We start from the raw sequence: 17,500 nt of genomic DNA on the forward strand, positions 1-17,500 counted from the left end.
GGTAAATCACAGAGTTTTTTTACAAGAGTAACATAATCAAGCTAACTAACTGTGAACTCATATGCTAATTATATGTATAAATATGAATCAAAATACTTTCTGTAATAAAGGGTCATAATTTTTGTGGCTCATGTAGTCTCTGTCTGTGTGCATGATTGAGTTGGCATGCATTTTTGTTCTTCTAATGTAAGAAGATATGAGTTGTGTATTGAAGAACAATATGTTTTTGTGCGTGTAAGGAAATTGTCCCTCCTCTAGGTTTGAGTAACAAGCCCATGAGGGAACTTGGAGGAAGGGAGAGAGCCTAACCCAGCCCAATAACCCTCCTCTAAAAGAATTCACTAGGCCTCTGCGAAGTGCTTGGCTCATAAGCAAAACCAACCCTTGAAGCAGCTCTCACTCGAGAAAGATGAACGATAAGGACAAATGGGACTCACCATCCTGACACTCCCTAATGACACATAATCTTTGAGAACCTATACAGGCAGGGGGCAAGAGATACAGAGGACCCTCGATCTCCTGACAAAAGGTATGGAGAGACTCAATAATGATCAATCACAGGCTAAAATCTAGTTAAGGAGCCACACCGCATTAAAGACGCCACTACTCGGGCTTTATGCCACATTAATGGAGCCATCCTAGGAGCCACGCTGCATTCAAGGATTTTGACCAAACAATAGTGGAAATGACATGAGCCCTCTAAGGCCAGGTACGAGATGTCCCCTTAACCCCTGAGAAACCTCGTATAAAAGCTGACCCCCAAGTACGAAGAAGACTCTTTAAGCACATTCTCACACAAACTACTAAGAAGATATACTGACTTAAGCATCAGAGACCCCTTGGCCTCCCCTTGGCTCCCTGTTTTTCTATTTTCTTGAGTGTGCAGGTATAAGGGCCTAGGCTTGAGTTGCTGGAACCTGGCCCAAAAGCGTACGATACATGACGTTAACAGTGGTGCCGTTTGTGGGATCTTTATAGACTTCACGTATTCTTCGTATGCCTGCCCATTCTCAGGCAACTTAGGGACAAGAAGAAGCAACATTAGCAAACATGGAAGTGAGGCTTGAGGCGATGGAGCAACTGGCGGGAAAGCTGACTACTGAAGTAGAGACCCTCTAAAAAGAGAACGAGACACTCAGAGTAGCCACCAATGGACTAGACAATGACGTAGAACCCAACAACAACAAACATGTGGAGTCCAGAAACGCAAGAGGACGAGGTAACATGAAGGAAGAAAGGAGGAATATGTAGAGTGAGTTAAGTAACCTCATAGGGAAGTACAAAGAGATGGCGAAAAGGATGGGTACATTATCATTAGTGGACCAGTTACTCACTAACACTAGCCTGCCTTATAGAACGGAGGTGATGGCCATGCCACTACCACCCAAATTTTGAGTTCCCCTCATGGACCTGTAAGACAGAATAAGGGACCCCCTTGAACACATAGAGACCTCCAGAGCCCACATGACTTTGCATGGTTTCTCAGGGGAACTAGCCTGCAAGGCCTTCTCGCTAACTTTGGGGGGACCAACAAGAGTATGGTTCAGGTTACCCAGATCCATAGAAAGTTCCGAGGAGCTGGCCCACACGTTCTTCACACAGTTACGGCAAGTCGAAGGAGAAGATGCCCCCTAGCATATCTCTTCACCATCAAGCAGGGGAAAGATGAGAACCTAAATACATACCTATCCAGGTTCAACAAAGAGAGCATGATAATAGATGAACAAGAAGAGAAAATATCTTTAGCAGCACTATTAGGGGGAGTATAGCCTTTGTACCAATTCATGCCAGAATTAGCCAAAAGAACTCTTCCCACGCTACAAGAGTTTATGCATTAGGTTGACAACTTTATCAATGCCGAATAAACACTCCGGGCCTTGACCGAGCCTAGGAAGAAAGAGCTAAAGTATGTAGATAGAAAGAGGAAGGTGCTAGGCATGAACAAGGCCTATGAAAAGATGAAGAAAAGACTATATGACAACAGAAGAGAAGAAGGCTCCACGAGAGGCTTGTGGTTTTGATTCGACCAGGCAGCACTTTCTACAGAAGCAATAATCATTGTTATTGCACCTACCACCATTCCACCACCTGCTATATGGAAGATTTCATTTCCTTGAAGGAGGGGAGGGAGGAGACTGAGTGATTGTGACCCCAGTACCCTCTTGGCCAGAGACCAGAGCAGGAGCAAAAAAGAAGGTAGCAGGAGAGACGCGTAGAAGGGCCTAACAGGCCAATGAGGGAAGGAAGCTTGAGACGAAGGACAACCGAATGGAGGCCACCTCGCGCTCACCCGTAAACACCACCCTAAGATTGTATTTCCTTGAAGGAGGGTTCACTTGCGGGGGCGACCTCATCTAGTAGGAAGGCACACGCCAGACAATCGTGATACCAAGAGGTGTACTTGGCTGAATAGCGTCCCGCCAAGCATAGGAGGGGTGATCCTTTGGAGAGGATGATGAGGAGGTCCTCACGATGACGCCCTAGTGGTAACTATGCTGGTTGCCAACTTCATCACTAGAAGGATCCTCGTCGACCATGGTAGCTATGTTGATATCCTTTTCTAGAAGCCTTCACTTGGATGGGGATTAATCCCACTCGTCTTCAGCTAGCACCCATGCCATTCAAAGATTTCCCGGGGGATATGGTCTAGCTAGTAGACATCATCACACTATCTATCTTAGTAGGGTAGGCTCCTTATACGGCCTCAACCATGATTGAATTCATAGTGGTAAAAGCTCCATCATTGTACAACACCATACGTGGTAGGCCTACTCTCAACAGCTTGAGGGCAGTGACGTCAACCTATCACCTAAAGATGAAGTTCTCAACCTCCCAGGGAGTAGGCAAAATTTAGGGCGAGCAAGTCCTGTTGCGGGAATGTTACGTGCAAGAATTGAAGTAGAAGGATGATGGGGTGCATGTAGTCCATCACCCGGGTGATGAATAGGTTCTCCCACCCCTACCTGAACACGCTACAATAGATAAAGAGATATGAGATTAATAGACCCTCAAAATGGTAGAGCTAAATGAACCGCTACAGTTAATCCCTTCTTCATGGAACACCAACATGTATTCACCTGGAATCATGAGGATCTACTTGGAATCAACTTGAAAATTATGCAACACCACTTGAGAGTGGATCTGAAAGCCAAGGGGGTCAGATAGAGGCGTAGGAACTTCAGTGTTGAGAAGAACACTGCCATCACTACAGAAATTGACTGATTACTTGCGACAAGTTTCATACAGGAGGCACATTATCCAGATTGGTTGTCCAACGTTATTTTGGTGAAAAGCAAAATAAAAAATGAAGAATGTGTGTCGACTTCACTGACTTGAATAAAGCGTGTCCAAATGATAGCTTCCAACAACCTCGCATCGATCTGATCGTTGACTCCACTACAAGTCATTACATGCTAAACTTTATGGACGCCTACTCCGGGTACAACCAAATTTGCATGAATCCTGATGACGAGGAGAAGACTTCATTTGTCACTGATAGGGGGTTGTACTGCTACTCGACCATGCCAATTGGATTAAAAAATGCAGGGGCCACCTATCAGTGGCTGGTCAACTGCGTGTTTAAAGGTCTGATAGGAAGAAATATGGAAGTTTATGTAGATGATTTGCTAGTCAAGAGTGGAGCTCCTGAACAACACCTCGCCGATCTCTGCAAGGCTTTAGTAGTATTACGACAATACCAAATGAAACTCAACCCAGGTAAGTGTGCGTTCAGAGTGGGCTCTGGGAGGTTACTAGGCTTCATGGTTTCAGAATGGGAAATAGAAGCTAACCCAAAAAAAGTGGGCGTTGGACATAATCAAGTATATATACGCCAATGAGCTACCTGATAATAGATGGGAAGCTAGAAAGATCCCGAATAGAGTAGCACGCTACACCCTACTTGAGGGTGTCCTGTACAAGAGAGGTTACTCCTTGCCTCTCCTATGGTGCGTCTCTTTCAAAGAAGCTTGGTATGTGTTTGTAGTGGTACATGAAGGAATCTGCAGTGACCACTCTAGGGAAAAGGCATTGGCAAGAAAAGTGATAAGAGCAATGTACTACTGGCCTTGTGCCCTTCAGGACGTAGAAGAATACATTCAGAAGTGTATGAAATGTTAAGAGTACTCCAAAGTACATCATTGCCTGCCATAGGAGTTGACATCAATCACCTCGCCTTGGCCATTTGTCGAATGAGGGGTTGACCTGGTAGGCCCCCTACCTCTAGGCAAAGGGGAGAAAAATTTGTGGTAGTGACGGTAGACTACTTCACTAAGTGGGTAGAGGTTGAAGCATTGGCAACAATCACGGCAAGCAACATCACCCGTTTCTTGTGGAGGACTGTCACCTGCAGATTTGAGATCTCATCATATTGGACAACGAAAGGCAGTTTGAATCTGACCACTATCGGGAGTAGTGTTGGGACCTGGGAATCAAATTTTAGTACTCATCTCCATGATATCCATAGTCCAACGGGCAAGTCAAAGCAACCAATGATTCTCAAGAAGAAACTCAACGATAAGAAATGGGCTTGGGCAGAAGAACTCGTCGGTGTGTTGTGGGCATACTTGATCACAGTGAGAACCCCGATGGGAGAGACTCCCTTCACTCTCTCACCTATGAACATGAGGCAATGCCACCCATCAAGGCTAGGATCCCTACCTATATGGTGCAACACTTTGAGCAAAGCTCCAACAATGAGCGACTAGAAGAACAACTTGACTTATTAGAGTAGATCAGGCTTAAAGCAGATATAAGGACGATGGTCAATAAGAGGAGAGCTAAATGATACTTCAACAAGTGGGTACGACCAAAGCATTCAAGATAGGAGACATGGTGCTAAAGCAAACAAGGACCCTTGAGATGAAGGCAAACTGGGTCCTCGATGGGTGGGCCCCTACGTGGTTATCGCCTAGAACCTCTTGAGCTCTTACTAGCTCCGGAACTCTCAAGGGAATGAGCTACCACACCACTAGAACGTTTAGTGATTACACCCAAAGAATAACCCGGTAGTTGTAGCACAGCTTTGGGGTGTTGATTCCACAGGAAGAAAAATTAAAAGAATAGTAGAAGGAACAAAAAAACTAAAAAAAAAAAATTAAATGATTAATGGAGAACAACGATTAATTTTAAATGTAAATTAAAGTGAAACAAAGTGACTAACGGAAGAAATAGTCAAATTTGATGAATAGTAGAGCGTTGGGAATCCTTTGCACAAATCCAGTATTTTAATTATTCTTAATTCATTGGATAACTCAATTGGGAACTCAATTCTTGAAATTCTCAATGGGAAGGTATAGATTTATAAATCAAAATTAAACCAAATGTAATCCTTTGAAAAATCATTCACCACTTTTAAAATACGTAAATTATTATCCCTATTGAGAAAATTCAATGACGACAATATACTCAGGTAGTAATATTGCAGTAAAGAACAAAATCAATATAGATAAGTAATTGATCCAAACATAATCAAAGAACCAATCTATTTAATAGAAAAAGCATGACTGATTCATAAACAGACTAAATTCTATGATTATTAAGAGAAGAAAATATCAATAATGAATTGAGAATGATAAAATAAAAGAGTTTTAATAATTGAAAATCAAATACATAAATTAAAAATACAATCTAATTTGCAAGATTATCTCTAGCCCTACTTGAGAATTTAGTTATCCATAAATTTAATTGACAACAAAAATCTCCAGAGAAAACTGAAGTGAACGGTAGCCATGGAAGTGATTTTCTCATCTCTTCAAATCTGCCTCTTGTGCCTCTCCTCCTCTTCTATTTTGTGCTAATGATATGCTTATGGAGGGTAGGAAACCCTAATGTCTTCATAATTTTCGCATAAAAAAGTTGTCTAAATTTTAAAACTCATCTTGGCAGCCTCGTACGTACTCTAGGATTTCGAATTTGGAAATCCGTATTTGAGACACATTTATAGCCCTTTGAGATAAATTTCTAATACATCAAAAATCGCATCAATATGATATGTGAGTAAATAGTTACGGTCAAAATACTAAAATATATCCAGACAGTCTCCTAGCAAATTTTGGATTTGGACTTCTTGCAGTTTTCTTTTGTAATTTTTTTTCTTGATCCAAATTGCTCTAAAAACCCATGAAGCTCCTCCATTGAATTTGACTGGGTTTTGACTTGCTCTTTTATAAACTCTGAAATTAAACATAAAAAAATTGTTTAGAAGTATCTCAACGTAAATAGAAACTTAATTCAAGAATACAAATTAATTTCTATGATTTCTATTCACATTTTAGCATTTTAATCCAATAATAGGGTATTTAGAGTGCACTTTTGCACACTCATCATTGAGCATCTGCAAAAGTTTTGTTGTTGAAAAGTGTAAAATGTGTAAGTTATATTACCTTGGCCAACAATGTAAGTATGGTTTTCCAAGAATTAATTGTGTCTTGCACCAAACACCCTCAACATCTATGTTACAAGTCCCTTCTCCAAGAATGTAATCTCTATCACCAACGACTTACCTTTGCAATGATATCAAATGGCGGGAATGGGTCCACACCTAAACTGCCCAACAACTTACCTCATTGCGAGGGTCAATAGGCGGGTTTTGCCCTCCCTCAAGGAGGAGAGTTGGTCTAGCCTCTTGGCTGCCTGATAAATTACCTTGACCCTATCACGGCGTAAAGCGGACCTAGCTCCTTAGCTATCCAACAACTTACCTCCCCATGGGACCCAAAGGGATGGGTTACGCCCTAAGGCTACTTTATCTCTCTTGCGGTGAAGAGCAGGTCTAGCATTTGGCTGCCCAACACTTACCTTCCTCATTGGCGTCAATAGGAGGAAGTAGGTCAAACTACCCAACAACTTACCTCCCCACGGGTCACGGAGAGATGAGTTATGCCTTAAGGTTGCTATATCCCTCTCGTGATGGAGAGTGAGTTCGGCCTCTCGTCTACCTGACTCACCTCCTCAAGTGTTGCTGACGACTAAAAACTTTTATCCTCACTGTCAACTCCCCAAATGGCCTGAACGGGATAGTCGTGCATGTTGACCTAGCCAACTAGGAACTCCTATCCTATGCCTAATAGGAAAAAGAATTTTTGGTTCCACCCTTCATCTGATTGTACTGCGACTCTAGATGAGCCAATGCATGGATGGATTAGAAGTTGCATGTGTTGCCATTTTTTCTCAAGAGGTTAGGATGTGGGTGAGAAGGAACTCACAAGAAATTAGGTCAGGATGTTCTGAACACACCTCCTCCAGCCCCTACTGCCAGATGGCGCAGTAGGACACAAAAATCTTCCACCCGTTTGGATGGAGTTGTGCTAGTGCCAAATGTAGGTAGTCTAGTATGTCATGAATCAGGAGGCAAAAGGGCAGCTGAAGGCCGCTAGAGAACATGCTTGGGTACAAGGCTACCTTCAAGGCATAACTTTCTGAGTCCACCACTCCTTTTTGGGGCTTCTACACCTCAAACTCCATGATGTAGGGTACCTTGAAAGTAGACTTCAGAGACTTCAACTCACATTGAGTCATCGTCGACTGCCAGGAAAACCCGTCAAACTATTGAGACTTGGTACGGACATTAGGAGGGTCCAAACCCCCTGGGGCCTATGAGGAATCGGGGGGATTGACGTGTTTGAGCTCTTAGAAGCAACACAGGAAGAGTTCTTGGAAGCCATGGGATGTGCAAATAGAGGAAGAAGAGGCAAGAAACATGCAGAAGAAAGGGAAGCACAGAAACCCAAGCGATTCGAAGGAGGAAAAATGAGGGTAAGGAATGCAAGTAGGTGCCAAATGATGAAGGTGTTGAGGTTTAAATAGGCTCCAGTAACAGTTGGGATCCCAAATATGGGGGCACATTCACCACATAAGGCCAGCGAGACAAAGCACAAATCTCGCAACGCGTATTGTACGATGCAAAGTGGAGAGGAAGAGCCGCCTATCACCATCAATGTTAGGAGAACTGAACAGATGCAATCAAGTGCCAAATTCGACTATTAGAACACATGCCACTAAAGTCGAAGAGGAACAATCTCCCAACACCATTAATGGCAAAAAAAAAAAAGGGGTAGAATCAAGTACCAAGAACTTAAGATGTGGCATAGAGCCGGGAAGAGTAACAACTACCCTTCTCAAAAATATGAAAGTTTAATAAATGTGACCACATGAAAATATGAACAAGAAAACAAATGTACGAACAAATTCCTACTGGAGTAGTCCGATAGGAATTGGCAGGGTAATTGTAAGGGGATTTTCTCCCCTCTAGGCCACAGTAAGAAGCCCATTAGGGACCTCGAGGGAAGGGGGAGAGCCCAACTTGGCCCAACAACCCTTTTTTAAAAGAAGTCACTTGGCCTCTGTGGAGTACTCAAGCCGTAAGCAAAACTAACCCATGAAGCAAACCTTACGCGGGAAAGACGAACGGTAGAGACAGATGGGACTTGTCGCCCTAACACTCTAAAATGACACCTAGTCCTTGAGAACCTATATAGGCAGGTAGATGAGAGATGCAGAGGAACCTTGATCTCCTAATAGAAGGTATGGAGAGACTCGCCAATGATCACTCGTAGGCTAAAGTCTAGTTAGGGAGTCAAGCCGCATCAATGGCGCCACCCCAGGAGTCACACCGCATTGAAGGATTCTGACCAAACAATAGTTGAAATGACATGAGCCCCCTAAGGCCAGGTACGGGATGTACCCCTAGAAACCTTGTATAAAAGCCGATCCCCAAGTACGAAGAAGACTCTCTAAGCTCTCGCTCTCTTTCACAGATTACTAAGAAGATATACTAACTTAAGCATTAGAGAGTCCTCGACCTCCCCCTAACTCCCCCTTTCTCTGTTTTCTTGAGTGTGTAGGTATAAAGGCCTAGGCTCAAGTTGTTGGAATTTGGCCCAAAGGCGTACGAAACATGTAATAGTCTATTTCTGGCATCATGTCCTTCTATTTCTGGCATCATGTCCTTAATTAGCACATTCGTAGTTAGAAGCTCTAGCTTTGCATAAAAATTTAATCTTGTTTCATTTTTCTGTTCTTTTTCCTTTTGTATATTAGAAGGTGATTTTATTTCTGATGCTACAACATTATAACTAGATTTGAAGTTTTTTTTTTTTTTTTTTAAAAAAGAGACCACTTATTTTTGTGTCTTATATATTGGTATTGAATTTTCTCCAATCTTTTTTCTTAGATTTAATTTCTTAGAAGTTGCAAGCTCCTAAGTTGTAGATATGCATAATTGCATTATATTTTCATTGGGACAATGCTAGGGAGACCGAGAATGGTCTCCCTGCATTGTACGAAAGTGGAAATGCACCTTCTGGTTTTTTAAAAAAATCAGTAGTTACTTTCCTAACAATTAAGTTAAAAAAAAAAAAATTCAGTTGATTTTTTCGGTAAGCTTCTTTGGTCTAAGTAGCTTTTTCCATTTTCATTATTTGCGAAGGAAACTGTAACAGTATATACTATATTGTTCAAAAGTTTCCTTAAATATTATGTTAGACTAGTTGGACAATTTTATGCTTTCTATAAAGACCCATTTTGGACAGTAATTTTACTTTTCTCGGCTAGCTACTAAAATCGTTCAAACTTGACAATTCTCAATTTGAAACTGAATATAATAACTTAATGTATTCGGGATAGAAAAGTTCGCAATTTAATGTCAGTGTAAGAAGTATATCCAAGTATAAGTTTTTTTAATGGTTTTTTGTTTAACTTCTCTTCACATTTCTTGATGTAGATTAGTGCTTTCTCACTTTCCAGTGTTTGTATGTAGGCAAATCATGCTGTTATGGTTTTGGCCAATAAAAGTATAGCTAGAGAGTGAATCCAAAGTTTTTTTTTTTTTTTTTACTTGTAATGTGTTTAGCTATTCGTATTAACTTTTGAATCCAAAGTATTGTTGGAATATTCCATAATGTTATGTGATGGGGATATCCAAAAGATCAAATAATAGATCTTTATTAAGCTGGATTCATGGCTAGTTAGTCTTAAAGCGCAAACGTACATAGCATAGCATTGATATTATCGAAACTAGAAAAGAAACAACAACAATAATCTATGGATTAATAACCTCTAATAAGAGGCACCTCCGCCCCACCCCTCCCCATCCCCCTCTCTCTCTCTCAAAAAAAAAAAAAAATCTAGATCTGATTTTCGTTGGAGGGGGAAGAGGCCTCGGCTTCATCTTGATCCTCCTCCCTCTCATTGCCTCCTTCCTCCACTTACACACATTATCTATCAATGTTACTTAGTTTTTATTGTACTTTCTTCAAAGCTGAAAAAGACAGATCTACAGCTATCAGACAACTCTCGAGAGACATGAGCGGCACAAGTAGATTTACAGTTCAAAAATTGTTCGGAGGAAAGTGGTGATTTTGTGTACATCATCGTGCATGGTTCTTGCGTGCCACTTACATCTATGCGTGGTTCTCATGCGCCACCTCTTTTGGCAGCTCTTCATAACACATGCACCAGATCACTTGAATTGCCACCATCAGACCTTTTAGATAAGACCTTTGTGGTTGAAAAGAGACAAATGTGTTGCCTTCAAGAGTTGTCACAGATTCCGTAGTCTACTAAAGTTGGTCCAAACTGTAATCCGTCATTTTTTGCATTTATCTTATTGCTTTCCTTTTTTGTTTCCTTATTGTTAATTAAAATAAAAAAAAAAGTTCGACTCTCAGACTTTTGTATGTCGAGGTTGAGTCTTTTCTTTCTATGAAGGGTAAAGTTAAGTCTCTGTTTAGGTTGTGAGTATTGTCTCTTGGATGTTTGTCTGTAGAGAGTATTAGTAATAGTGAAGATGAGATCATTCACAAAAAGGAAATAGTGTACTGGGTTAAGTTCCAAATGCATTATTTTGGTTTATGATGTCATGTTTAATATGGGGATATCCCAGAATGTATCTAGTCATGAATATCAATTTATCTGATGAATGAATGATGACAGTTTCTCTTAAAAAAATAGATATTTTTTAAGTGAGTTTCACTGATTATTGGATAGGAGAACGACAAGCTATAAGACTATTGATTTATTTTTCTACTGTGCACATCAACAGCAAAAAAATGCCTGTGAATAGAGTTAATGTGGCCTACTTATAAAAGGTTATGTCTCTTGATCATGATGCGTCAAATATTGCACCTCTTCATAACGGATATCGACACTATTATAAATATATAGATAAAAAAAAGACCTAATCTAACATGGTAAACTTACGAGTTTGGGTACTCCATCTATAAGGGTTGATGAGGATGGATAGATAAAAGGAATCATTCAAAAATTTGACAAACATGGTTGAACAAGTACTCAATACTAACCAAACATAAAGTTACTTAAAATGTACCACACCAATATATGTGATTGGGAGTAACAAAATTTAAGGTAAAAAGTAATATTTATTTAAACTTTGTTGACACAAAATCAAGCTTACCACAACATAAAATAGACCTTGAACGAGGACTTGGTGGCATCTGGATTAATACCTAGATTCCTACATGGGCTCCCCGTAAGCCCACTGGGGCTTTGGAAGAGAATGTCTTGTCTATGATCACTTATGTCAACCAACTTTGGCAAAATCTTGTTTTGTCAATGACTGCAAACACTTCAATAACAAGCACGAGATTGAAACTATAACCACGTTTCAAGAGAGAGAGAAAAATAAAAAGGGAAATATATAAATTGAAGATCAGAGACAAAGAGACAATACAACTTCTTTCACAATTTGATCTGGTGGTTAAGTAATTCTCATATATATGGTTTTTGCAGTACAAGAAATACAACTGATTATTCTTCACTGAGGGTGGTAATGTCTTATAAAGAGCTGTGGTTTAACGTGCAATGGTGGGTTTCAAGCACGCAGTTGAAAAGTGATGATAAATTTTACTACAGTAATGATGTAAAATTAAAATTAATTTTAATGAAACGGAAAACTTACAAAGTACTACATAGTTTACCCATACCTGAATTGAATCAAATGGCATTTTCTAGAAATGGTTTGGTTATTTCCCATTTTTCATATATATATATATATATATTGGGTCCCTGACAATATTATTGACTTGGAAGCTACGAGGAACCGTCTATGATAGTGGCCGTCCAAAAGTGAGAAAGCGAAATAAACTTGTTATTTAGGAGGCTAATATATATAATTATTTTAAATATTTTATATTTATATTAATAAATAATAATAAGATTATGAATGATAAAATGTAAGATAAAGAATAATAATGTTTAAAAGTGAATATAATTTGTAGATAAATTTAACACATTGATACTATTAAAAAAATTAAACTTTTGTCTATCATAGCTATGCCATTTTGGCATTTGCATCAAGGTTGGGCAAATTATGTTTTTTTTTAAAAACAAATTCTATTATGTTTGATCAATGAGAACTGCTTGATTTACGAAAAGATTTCAGAAAAATAGACTTATAACTTTACATGTTTTGATGTGATACGTCAAATGTATTTTACAATAGAAAAAATTTCTTTATCATTCATTTCCTGATGATCATCATTTCATCATCCCATAATATGGCATTAGATGATAATTAGGTTCACAAGTGAAATATAATTAATAATTTCCAATCATCTAATACTATATCATGGGATGATAAGAGGATGATGAGAACTGATATAATCAGTAGTATTACTCTTTACAATAAAATGAGTTTTATAAACTTGACATACCACGTCATGATACGTTAATTTATGAGTTTAATTTTATAAATATTTTTTTTTTGAATTAAATAGTTCTCTTTCATCTAATTCTATTATTCTCAAGCTACGTACCCGATTACGATATAAGAACCTAATTAAATGCTATGAAAGTGGTGTTCTCTTACGGAATGCTCCAAAACAAACGATTGTTGTGTTTTTATCTCCGGTGTGGTTTCAAACCATGATTAGGATTGTTATTGATTCGAGCTGAGCTCATTCTTTGGATTGTCGAGTGGTATTCTATTACGGAATGCTCCAAAATAAACGATCGCATTGTGTTTCTCTTAGATGTGGTTTCAAGCCATAATTAGGGCTATAATCGTTTTAAGTTGAGTTGTTTTTTTGGGTTGTCAATTCAACCTCAAGATGATCAAAACTCGAGTTCAGTCAAATTATTTCTTGATCTTTGCTCGTGCTTTTTAATGAATTCAAGCCAAGTTGAGTTATTTCTCGATTTTTGGTCATGCTCTTTTTTTTTGTTTTTTGGAAATGGAGGACGGAACTTCCGAGTCTTTATTGAAAAGCTCTCACTTGTTGCAAATGAATACCTTGATTACAATGCCAATAGCAAACCAAAAAAGAAATGTAGACAAATCAACCTTATGAAAAAAAGACACTAACCACCAACTTCTTATTGTAAACAAAAGAACCAATGAATCAGACAGAATAAAACTAAAGACTCGTGTAAAAACCACAGCAAGCACCCAGTGGTCATGACTGAAACTTCCAACAACTCAAACCAAACATCAATGAACCTTTCATAATTGAGCTAAACCACTACGACTAGTGTGCATAAACATCAATGAACCTTTCATAATCATAAATGTCTTGGAGATTGAACTCCATAAGTACAAATAGTAAACTAAGGTAAGTACTATAATATCCATCGACGTCGTATTGTCGTCTAGTCGACCTTTTTCAGTTGGTTGATTCCTGATTCACCTTCAGATCTTAAGACAAGCTCTACCATTTGGGCGGAATGGTAGTTGAGACTACCGCGGTGAGATTTGATTACAAATCTTAACGAGTTAATAGAAAACTTCCACACAGGTTAATGATTCATGTATGACAGTAAAAGCATGAATGCATAATCAAAGTCATAAGTAAGCATAACATAATTTGACATATAACATAGCATGACTAGAATAACTTGAACTGAAACGTGAACTGAACATGAAACTTGACATGACATGAACTTGAACGTGAAATACTTGGCCTTAGAATCTTGTTCAATAAACTGAACTTGAGCATGAACTTAAGCATGAACATAAACTTGAAACATGATTGAACATGAACTTGAACATAACATGAATGTGAATATGAAATATGACATGAATGTGAACTTGAAATATATTCTTATCTCATGGAGTTACTAAGATGTTCTTGTCTCATGGGGTTACCATGACAGCTTAGTCTTGTCTCATGGTGTTACCATGATAGAGTATTCTTATCTCATGGGCTTATCTAATGGGATTACCATGATAGCGTAGTCTTGTCTCATGGGGTTACCATAATAGAGTATTCTTGTCACATGAGGCTACCATGATAGCATAGCCTTTTCCCATGGGGTTACCGTGATTTAATAATAACTATGAACTAAACAATAACTTAATTGCATGAGGACATACATGAATGTGAACTTGACATAACTTGAAAGACTATTCCCGAGATACACAAACTGTACTCAAGATGAAACGTGACATGAATATGAGAGGACAGAGGTCTTGATGCAGCTTAAAATGACATCAATGTAAGTCGATAGACATGACATACTTGATAGAAAGTATTTCATAGCATGACATAACATGTATCAAATAATATTTTGTAACATGACATAATATGTAACAGATAATATTTCGTAACATGGCTTAACATGTAATAATGAATATTTCATGACATGACATACGTGTAATAGATGACATACTTAACATGACATATTGGCAACATATAGCAATTCGTGACAAAATGTATTGTGTAACAAATAAGTACTTCATAGCAGAACAAATCATGTGTAATAGATGAACATGTAATAACATGGCATGTCAGTGAATATATGATAACATACATACATAAACTATATTTCCTTTACTCATCACACTTACACAGTAAATTGATAGTAAGTTAAAAACTAACTTACCTTAGTCGTCGCATTTTATGAAAATTCAAGCACGAATACGAGGAACTGTAAGTGGGGATTCTAAAAGTTAGAAACATACCCACAAACAATTAGAAACATGAAAAAATACCAACTTAGAGTAAAATTACCATTTTATCTTCTACATGTGGGCAAATGACCACCATTTTACCCCTAACATTTTGCATCCTAATTCCAAAAATTACCAAAATATACATAGAAAATTTTGTCCTATACTCAAATAGCAACATACAAAAATTTAAAACAACACACAACTATAAAAAATCTCATAGGGCCGAAACATCATAGGCTAAACTCTTGATTTTTGTTGCAATTCTTCCAATTTTAAAACTTATGATCAAACTAAAATTTTCTTCTAATATCTTCATAACATATTTCTAAGAATAACCATTTTTGAATCATCAAACAAAAGTCGCCAAAATCACCAAAACAACACTTGGAGTTTTTGGCTTCCCAAAATAGATTTTGTTTCTTAACTACTTTTGATCAACCACTTGATCCATGACTTAAAAGATTAGATCTTCAAACCAAAACATCACATGGTTTAAAAAGGTGTCTTAAAATATATCCAAACTTTAAACTCAAAATCACATGGTTAAAATCAACCAAAACATGGATCTAGCCAAAAACATCAATCCTTTGGTAACCGAATATTCTCTTGCATAAATTTTCATATCTTTGAAACTAATATCAAATATCTTAAAAATAACATCCTAAAATGTATCTAAGAGGCTAAAAATCCTTAAATAAAAATATCAAAGCCATTGGAATAAGATTAAACCACAAAAGATCTAAATTTTCTTAAAACATAAAATGTTTTTCTTCTTCTAGTTTCTAAGTTTCTAGATCTAAGAAAATCTTCCATCAAAAGATTTCATTAAGAAAAAAATCCTCAACCAATAATCATATACATATGTTAAAAATATTTCACAAAAAGTTCGGACCAAGAGCTGTCCATTAGCTTGCTCAAAACTCAAAAATATAATACACTCTCCATTTTATCATCTAGAATGACCTTTCTGGGGTTCAAACGAATTTTGACAATAAAATGGCCATCAAATGGAGCAAAAATATATCCAAATAAACTAGACTAAAAATGGAACACCTCCCATGAAGGATACTTAGTGAGAAAACACTTACAAAAGCTTCTAAACGAGCATGCAAAGGGACTTAGAACAGCTGTCCTAGAGAGTCTTATGTTTTCTCTCCAATAAAAGTAGCAGAAAGAGATGGAATGAGTGTTAAATGGGCTGGATGATTTCTTGCAAAAATGAGGGATGATGATAGGGCTGAGAGTGAGCTTGAGTGTTGGTCTTGACAACCCATATTAGGGGACAAATATATCCTAAGATATTTCTTCCCAATGGGCCTTGTAAGAGGAAAAGAGCGAGGTGGCTTCTAGCCATCACTTCGAGTACAAGCTAAGGCTTTCTTGGGTAGATCTGTTCAGCCATGTGGGCGTGAAATACTTAGCCAAGAAGTAATGCTAAGGTGGCCAAATTCCTGGGCCTTAATTGAAAGGGCCTCAATTTGGGGTTCAAAGAGGGTTTGGATTACTATCAAGCCCAAATCCAATATACCTTGGCCCAATCAAATATCCAAGATTTAAAAGGTTGGATAATGATGACATAACATAAATTTGAAGGATTAATAGCATGTAGAAGTGATTTAATCAAGTAATTTAAACACAATGCTAGAAATCGATTCAGTTAGGGTTTGGAGGTTAACCTTAGGATTTGGATAAAACTATTTAGGGTTTCAGTTTCAACCATACTTTTGAGTTTTCAGTTGGATTCCAACTATATAGGGTCTTACTAGGGTGGAAACCCTTTTGGTTTGGTACAATCTAGTTGGTTGGATGGAATAGAGTTTTGCTTAGATGATATGATCTCATACCTTGATTCCTTCACAGTCCATCTAATGGTTCCTCTTGGTACCAAGTGTCTAATATTATTCAACATGTGTGGCTAAGATCTTTCCAAATGTCTAAATAAAACTTTTTTAACATAATTTAGACATTCCACATTGTGATTTTGAAATCACTGCACTTGGTACACTTATCAAGGTTACTATTTACTTTGGAAAAGTGAGCAATAAACTTTGAACTGTAAAATTCTAAATTTCATATAAATAAACCTAACTGTGCAATTTATTTATTGAAATTCAACTCCGAAGTGCCCCTAAAAATAAAAATACAATTTTGAACAATCATTCCATCTGAAGTGCCCCAAATTGCAATTCTATTTTTGTTAAGCCACATTGTTAGATGATCGTAATTTTGGTCATTTAAACTTAAAATAATTGGAAAGTTCATGTCAATAGATATTCGATCGATGTTTCATTTTCGTCCTTGTGTACTTTTGCTTCTTCCCAATATATGTAATATGTTACAATTACAATTAGTAATCAAAGAAGACAGCATTCAATGTTTTTCACAATTAGATTCTAAATAGAATAAACAACTTGAAAAAGAAAATTGAAAGTTCATGTCAATAAATATTCAACGTACCATTTTCTCACTACAACAGAAACGACTTGTTGCATCTAATTCTTTTTCGTCATTAGAAAAATTGTCACGATAAATGAGTATTTACGTCTTTATTAAACGTACCGCAAATAACCATTAGAAATGGTCAGATTAGCC

The 17,500-nt window shown here is 37.7% G+C and overlaps 1 protein-coding gene across 1 annotated transcript; it reads left to right on the plus strand.

Annotated features, from left to right (window-relative positions):
- Positions 1–3,422: 3,422 nt before the first annotated feature.
- Positions 3,423–4,706, plus strand: LOC122307217. Its single transcript, XM_043119983.1, has 2 exons — positions 3,423–3,717; positions 4,252–4,706. Exons 1-2 carry the CDS (start codon positions 3,423–3,425, stop codon positions 4,704–4,706), a joined length of 750 nt encoding a protein of 249 aa, XP_042975917.1.
- The last annotated feature ends 12,794 nt before the right edge of the window (positions 4,707–17,500 follow it).

This window comes from Carya illinoinensis, chromosome 1, assembly GCF_018687715.1.
Source record: "Carya illinoinensis cultivar Pawnee chromosome 1, C.illinoinensisPawnee_v1, whole genome shotgun sequence".
Lineage (NCBI taxonomy): Eukaryota > Viridiplantae > Streptophyta > Magnoliopsida > Fagales > Juglandaceae > Carya > Carya illinoinensis.